Here is a 7917-nt window from a genome sequence, read left to right on the forward strand (position 1 = left end):
TTGACTTTGGCATCCTTTTATTCATTACTTCGAATACTTTTGAGAGGCCAAAGTCATGTGGAAAGACCCCGCCTCCCCGCCTCCCCGGGCCACGCCCCCTCCACCAGATCGACAAAAATAAATAGCTTCGAGACATTTCCATGTACAAATATACTTTAGCAAGCTTATTGTACAAGCGTTTTCTTAACATTTACACAAAAGAAAACAAAAGGCCACAGTGAGTCTTTGGCATGCATCGCTAACAAAACATACAAAATATATAAAAGTTGTATTTTTGACTTGTCAACAACCAGTCAAAAGCTGCAGTATGTACACCGACATGTACAAGAGAGCGCGCACGGGGAATGTTTGGTCTGCATAAATAGCTGTTTTGGTGTTGAGCTTTCAATACAACCCGAGGATGTCTTATTTTGTGAAAAAAAAAAGGGGGGGGTGTGTGGGGGGGCTGATGATGTTGGCGAGGGTGCGATGCTTTAGCAGTTTAACAAAAGAGCTGATAACCTGCCTGGTTAAGTTTGTTTCAGTGAGGAAAAACTTTTTGTTGTTGTTGTTTTTTTAAGGGGGGGTGATGGTGCGTTAAATTATGGTGGTGCATGGATGAGTATTTAAAAAAAAAAAAAAAAAAAGATAAGAAGAGGAATCCACCATTTCGGAATTTGTTAGATGATCCAATAAAGTTGAACAAATGAGACATGAGGGTTCCAATTGGTGGAGCGCACCTCACCGAGGGGGTGTGGATAAAATGTCTCTGTAAATTGTCGTTTTGAATTGCACACGATCACTTTTACGGGATTGAATGGGATGTCTTGATTCGGGCATGGGGGGTGCAGCAACCATAAGGCTAAGCTAGCAACGTGAGGTGCACCTCCGCAGAGGCAGTGGCCCGACGTATCAGTTGAATCCTTGAGGTTATTCGATGAAGTTAGGTCGCGATGAGTGGGAAATACATTCTTATATTGAATAAACTGGTTCAGAACTCTTACATCGGGCAAACAGTAGTGCGCCCACGACAAACATTTTCCCTCCGATGTTGGGGAGGAGGGGTGTGCAGTGGCCAAGGGGAACCGCGGGTCTTGTTTTAAGTTTTTGAAACGATGAAATTGAGCGATAAAGTGATGTAACAATGAATGGTACATACTTGCTGACGTGGCGAAAACGGAGGTGCTCACACATCCGGGCGGGTATGTAGGAAGTATGTCAAGGAAAGGGGTGTGCGGGTTTAAAAGAATGGAAATATTTGAATTCTACTTGAGCATGATACACCAACTCTGAATCTGGTGCGTCGTTTGAAAACTTTACAGCTGGATTGGCGGTTGTGGCTTCAAACGTTGACAGCCGATATGGTGACGCGCACCCCCTTCGGGGCATCGGTCTGGGTCAGCGTTCGAATCAGCAAAATGACACAATAAAATAACATAGTGTGAATGGGAAACGCACACCAAAACAGGGTTAACTGGGGGATGCGTACCCCTGGAGGTGCAAATGATAAAAATGGTTATTTCAGGTCCACTCGATCATCGTTGCATAATCAAAAGGGGTTTGTGGTTTTTAAACTTTGGGGTAAGACGGACGTGGCCGATGGGAAGAGGTGCGCCCTGTCCAATGGATTCATCCTTCAGTGTTCCTCCATCCTGTGGCCGCCTTCCTTGAGACGCCGTCGCTTCCCGCCGCCGCACCCCAATCACCCGGAACCACATTACGCACCACCTTGCGGTGCCCGGTCAGTCGGGTCCTTTGTTGATGTGAGGCATTTCAAAAAGAAACGGGAGAGGAAAGAATCTTTCCGGGACTTGCTTCCGTGGTGACGGAGGGAAAAAAAAAAAAAAGGGGCGGTGCACCAAGGGAACTATCGGCACGCGCACGAATCCACCGTCATGTTGGGGTAGACTTTGAGCACCACGTTTTTGTCCTCATCAAAGAAGAGGATGCTGAGGGAGGACATCTTCTCCGGGACGCAGCACGGCTCCGGGATGCCGGGCACCACGCCCACCGCCCGCACGATGCTCTGGATGGTGGCGTGGTTGGAAGGCTTCAGGGCCTGAAAGTAAAACGCACCCCCATAAGAAAAGGTTTAGCGACACGACATTTCGTACTCATTTTGTGTAAGAGCTCGATCGCCCAATCAACTCATTGTTTTCATGATAAAACTTCGGAAAATTATGAAAAGAGGGACTCTCATGTTGTGGTGGTACGAATCCCCCTCTTTTTTTTTAACGGTGTGCGCCAGCTCTAAATGTTTGCGAAACGCTACTAAAGTTGGAAACAAAACTATCTTGAGTGTGTGCGAATGGTGCGCCAACTTTGTTGGCCTGTCGAAAGGGATGCATGGATTCAAGTGTTTGGGAAAGGTGCGATTAACATACATGTGAGTTTCAGGGTCTGCGGGGAGAAGTAAGGGTGTGTGTGTGCGGGTTATCGATATGCGAAATTTGTGTGACGACGCACCTTGAAAGATAAACTATCGATTTTTTAAAACTGTGAGCAGCAGAGAGGGGGTGCACCAACTCGATCAGTGCGCTTTTCAGGGGGCGTGTCCACTCTTTGATACAGCAACCCTTGCGGGCGTGGAGGAGCGCGACGCCTCAGGCCACTCCTGGGAAGAATTAGCGCACACTACAAAGGCCAGGAACTCCAAGAGGGAGGGAATTAAGCGGCGCACATTCCGGCCACGTTTCAAATGTTTGCCTTCTTATCAGATCGGAAGCCCGTTTGTGTTTTTTGACTTCGCTTAACGAGAAACATGACACGATGCCTTCGAGGAGCGTTCGATTGGGGGCCACATGGGCTCAAAGCGGAAACATGGTTGTTAGCATGATGCTACATGCTACTGTTGTCCAATATAGCAGCGCAAATGTATCATTTTCTTGAGCACATGTACAAAATCTGAATATTTCAGGTTAAATGTGTGACATTGGTGATGCTAACATGTAGCTACCTAGCATTGTGACACCAAGTAAAAGTGGGAATCTCCTGAATGTTAGTTGGCGCGACATTGACCTGCCTACCAACCGCCTCGCTGTTGTACCGTTCGACGGATCAAACTTCCAAACTACCAAACAAGCTACCTACTTACCCACCTATCGACGCACGGTAGTTCAACCTCCCTATTTACCAGGCTACCCACCTAGCTCCCTCGAAAATCCACCCACCCATCATGATGTCACGTCAATCATGCTAGCATGTCGTCACTTAGCATTGCGATGCAAGGTAAAGGTGGGACTCTATTGACATTTAAAAAGAGTCGGCATAACCTTTAGACTTCCCCACCCACCAACCGAGTTGCTCAGTGTCGCAGTACTGTCAATTGTTTGCCAGAGTCCAGTTCCGTCGAGTTCAGACATGTCGTTCGGTGTGCGGCGCGTCTTAAAATGAGATATCATCGGTAGACTGTGAAGTACAGTATATCCGATCGAGACGCAAAATCGTAGACCAGCAATGTAAAGTCAGACAGGTCCCCAAAAGAGGTACCAACAGGGAACTAGCAGGACCCACAGCATCACACGTGATAAGTCATAGCAACCCACCTTCCAAACGGGTTTCGAGCAATTTTGACAGATCTATCTACCCACCAATCATCTTCCAAGAAGTTAAAAAATGTTTCGGTGTCATGTGCAGTCGTCCGCTCGCTTTTCCGTCACATGAATAAAAGATCTGGACACTAAAAGGCAGGGTCAAGCAAGACAGATCCCAATGAGGGAGACTGGCAGAAAGTCCCACCTTAGGCATGGGGAACTGGCAGGATCCGGCACAGTAGTAGGCGTCAAAAGACTTTGGCGAAATAATCCACTCGCTCCAGCCGATGTCGGCAAAGTCCACTTTGAGGTAGCGCCGCGCGCAATTGCGGGGCTCGTTCCACTGCTTCTTCCGGGCCTTCTTGATGGTATGCTCATCGAACCGCAGCAGAGGCATCTTGTGCCTCAGGTTCTTGCGGCTCTTTTTCCGAAGCGGCCGGCGGGCCTGCTTGCTCCGGAAGGGCTCGTAGGGACTGGACTCGTCCCAACCGGTGGTCTCGTAGGGGTACTCGGGTCCGGGGAGCTCGTTGTTCTGCAGGGGGAGCGGGACGTTGACAGAGCGCTTGGATCTGGAAGAGCTCCGCTGCGGTTCCGTCCCGTTCCGCCCACGTTGCCCCGCCTTCGGCTCCCCTGCCGAGGGGTTCCTCCTGAGGGTCGCCACCACGCTCTCGGGCTCCGAGATTGCAGAGTCGTTGGCGTACACCAGGATGTAAGGGGAGCGGTCAGCCAAGAGTTCCTTCCAGGGCCGGGGTCCCCCCGAGGCCACCTCGATGCCGATGAGGAGCTGCTGGTGCGCCTTGGCCTGGTTGACCACCCGGGTGATGTCCTTCCACTGCCAGGAGATAAAGTCCCGGTAGTGCGTGGACACGTTGATGCGGAACTGGCCCAGAGTCCTCATCCGGTCCGCCTCGGGGGCGAAGCTCCAGATGACGGCCTGGATGTGGCTGCGCCTGCGGGGGCCGTGAAGGACGCAACCTTGGGGTCGAGTGCAGGACCCGCTGCCGTTGCGGAGGTCCCCGATGTAGTAGTGCAACGCGGCAGAGAGGACGTCTTCGGACTTGGTGAGTGACGTCAGGTTGAAGATCTGAAGCTGCTTCTTGTTGATCACGCCTGAAAGTACAAACGGGACGGTCAGAGATGACATCCGGGACAGAAGGACCGCGACAACTTTGCTTTTTGGCTTCTTTTAGGTAGCCGACACGGTGGGCAACTGGTTAGCATGTCCACCTCACAGGAAAAGGCTCCGGAATTCGATTCTGGGCTGCGGCCTTCCTGTGGGGAGTTCGCATGGGTTTTCTCCGGGTACTCCGGATTCCTCCCACAAAATCCCCCAAAACGTGCATGGCGGGTTAAACGAAGTTTTGTTTTGCGTGGCCTGCAATCGATCGTCTGACGTTCCTCCGCCTGCTGCCCGAAGACGGCTGGGATCGGCTCCAGCACCCTTGCGAACAAACCAAGATGACATTTTGACCACAGTCATAATAAAGATTAGCAATCAGTCGCTTCATTGTCAGATTATAAAACAACCTCCTTGGATTATCTTCACAAGGGCACTTTTTTTTTTCATATTAGGACGTCCCTGAGAGAAGCAGGTGTCCCGAACAAAGTGCATGTCTCGTAGCATTCAACAGGGGGCAGCAAACGCCAAGAAAACCAAAAGCAAAATGACTTGAGAAGCCGTCGCGACTGACTCCACTTGATTTGTTTTCACAAAACCCAACGTGATATCGTCAAGAACACATTTTCTTTGGAAAAATATATTACATCTAGATTGAAATCAATAACATAGAAAATGAGATGAAAAGCTTTGCGGGGGAATTAACGTGAAAGCCTTTTCAAACATGCCCCAAAAGATGTGAGGGGAGAGATGGTTCGAGAGCGCTTTTTGTCCTCCTGAAGGCAACAAACTGCAACAGGTGGATGAGCGTCCGTGACTCACGACTACATGCACGTCGCAGAAAGAGTCAACTCGTTGTGCATTTGTGGACTTTAAAATGCATTTTGCGGCGCGTGTTGTACAGCTTTTTTTTTTTGTGCGTGTGTGCGTAAAAATAGAGCTTCTGCGACGTACCCCAGTGCGCCTTGAAGCTGCGCACCGTGTTGCCGTCCTTGAAGGGGAATCCCGCCTTGTTGTACTTGTCGTACAGCATGTGCATGTGCTCGGTCACCGTGTCCTGGGGCAGCCCCCCCTGGCTCCCCGCTACCACGACGGGAGCAATCGGGGAATCCGCCACCGGCTGCCTCCGCTCCACCACCGCGCGCGTAAAATCCCCCTGGGCGGGGAGCAGGGCGCAGTATCCGAGGCGCGCGCAGCAGGTCCACGCCAAGAGCGCGAGCGGCACCAAAAAAGCCATCCCGGGGAGGGGGGGGGGGGGGCGGACGCGGACGCGGACGCGGAGACGACCTGAATGGCTCTCGAAAAGTTTCACACAAGTTTCGAGAAGGAGCTTCCTATCTCCGGCAGGGCTGGGTATCACCCGAGCGGGGAACCATCACAAGCGGGGTGGAGTCCAGTGCGGGTGGTCGCAAAGCAGACGCGAGGCTGGGCCGCGTGACTCCCGGGCGGCTGCGCGCTGATGTGAGGAGCGGCCAACCGAGCAGCGAGGCAGCCGACCGGTCCGAGGCTCAGCTTTCGTTGAAACTGCGCGATCTTCAGCTCGCTATTATAAGGCTGCTGGGACCAGCTGGGTAGTCCGAGCTCCCCCCCCCCCCCCCCCCAACTCTCTCTCTCTCTCTCTCTCTCTCTCTCTTTGAAAAGCAGCCGATCCGTTAAATTGAATTCAATATTCTGCAGAGGACATGTTCACCCCTTTCCACATGCCTAAATATTTGGCGATGCATGTCGCTCCTCGCACACAGTTGTGCAATCAATAAATAAATAAATTGCAGATTCTGTGATATTTTCTAAAACTTGAACATCTTCGACATGCTGACAGAGTTAGCAGCGCACCCCCTCTCCCATTGAAACACCCTCCAAGAAATTTCGTTGTTCTTTTCAAACCATCTTTAATCGCTGACAGAGCTGGCAAACCCCTTCATCCCTGCACACCCTTGCAAACATTAGGCGCACCACCTCTCATGCGGGCAGTCCCTCAAAACGGTGCACTACTTCACTACTTTAACATCCCGACAGAGGTGGCGCACCCCATCATCCCCACACACCCTTGCAAACATTTGGCGCACCACATGTCATCCGCACAGACCTTCAAGAATGTTTTGTAGTCTTTTGTGTAGCCCGTTCAACTTCTTACAAAGCGACCCCCCCCCGCACACCCTCACAAACAGCATTTGGCGCAACCCGCATCAACTGAACACACCCTCCAAAAATGTTTCGTAGTCTTTTCCAATCCCAGTTCAACATCCCTTGTCCCATGCAACACACTTGGGAGAAATATAGATGTCCTTCCCACACAGCATTTGAATATTCATCCAGAGCTGGTGCACCACCTGATCCTTGCGCATACCCACAAAAAAAAAATCTGTACAATCTTTCCAACACCAGCTACAAGATGCCAACAGAGATGTCGCATCCGCCCCCAACATACCTTCTATTATCTACACCACCTATCTACACGGATGTTGAAAAAATGTTCAATAGTCATTTCGAAACCCCAAACCTGATGAGTTGGTGCGCCGCCGCACACGCTGGAGAAAAAAACATTCAGCGCACGACCTATTATCCACAGACACCCTCAAAAAATGTTCAATCCAATCTTGAGCAAGTTCAACATTCCGACAGAACTGGTGCACACCTCTCCCAAACCTTTGGCGCACCCACTCGCAGACACTCCCAAAAATATTTAGTGCAATCTTCACACACACACACACACACACACCCTCAAAAACAACAAAAAAAACCCTCCAAAGCAAGCATCTTTATTGGCAAAAATTATGACAACAATTGTAGTTGTCACACCACACTGACAATAACTTTGAATCTATCAATGGCACCCCCGCCACCCCCTTTTAGTGAAAACAAGCCATGGATGAGTCTACATTTAGAGTCTGAGCCTACAGACAGCCCCCCCCCCCCCCCTCCTGACGCATGTGAAAGCAGCAGCTTATTGTCCGCATTAAAGGCTCGGCCTCTCATTTAGCGCACCTCAATGGCATTAAGCACACACATCCTGCAGCATCACACTCCTGTCCGGATGCCGCGAAGCCCCCCCTGCCCCCCCCCCTCCCCACGACTGGTGTTCACTTTCAGGGGCGCCGGGGAGGAAACGATGAGGCCATTTCTCCGTCTCTGACATCTGATTGCAATAATTTGAACATGCGACGTCGTCCACACACTGAACGCGTTTAGGACCCTCGCATGCGGGGGCTACGAGGAGGAGGGGGTTGAAAGGAGGTTTGAGAGGGGGTCCAGCTGGAGCAACTCAAGCGCATCCGTCAATGTTGTACA

General features: G+C 50.9%; 1 protein-coding gene across 1 annotated transcript; it reads right to left on the reverse strand.

Annotated features, from left to right (window-relative positions):
• Positions 1-135: 135 nt before the first annotated feature.
• bmp3 (bone morphogenetic protein 3) lies at positions 136-6118 on the reverse strand. Its single transcript, XM_086111033.1, has 3 exons — positions 5584-6118; positions 3718-4622; positions 136-2038 (listed from the first exon to the last, which is right to left on the reverse strand). The coding sequence occupies exons 1-3, from the start codon at positions 5864-5866 to the stop codon at positions 1847-1849; spliced, it is 1380 nt and encodes a 459-aa protein (XP_085967159.1). The 5' UTR covers positions 5867-6118; the 3' UTR covers positions 136-1846.
• Positions 6119-7917: the final 1799 nt, after the last annotated feature.

Source organism: Hippocampus guttulatus, chromosome 5, assembly GCF_054856545.1.
Source record: "Hippocampus guttulatus isolate MCC_2025c chromosome 5, RoL_Hgut_1.0, whole genome shotgun sequence".
Classification (NCBI taxonomy): Eukaryota; Metazoa; Chordata; class Actinopteri; order Syngnathiformes; family Syngnathidae; genus Hippocampus; species Hippocampus guttulatus.

Bases quoted from the DNA above. Each gene is read 5' to 3' on its own strand.
- bmp3 (XM_086111033.1), bottom strand. From the start codon at position 5,866: ATGGCTTTTTTGGTGCCGCTCGCGCTCTTGGCGTGGACCTGCTGCGCG. The intron at 4,623-5,583 runs GTACGTCGCAGA...TTGTACTTTCAG, and splicing joins CAGCTTCAAGGCGCACTGGG to GCGTGATCAACAAGAAGCAG. The intron at 2,039-3,717 runs GTGGGACTTTCT...TTTTACTTTCAG, and splicing joins GCCAGTTCCCCATGCCTAAG to GCCCTGAAGCCTTCCAACCA.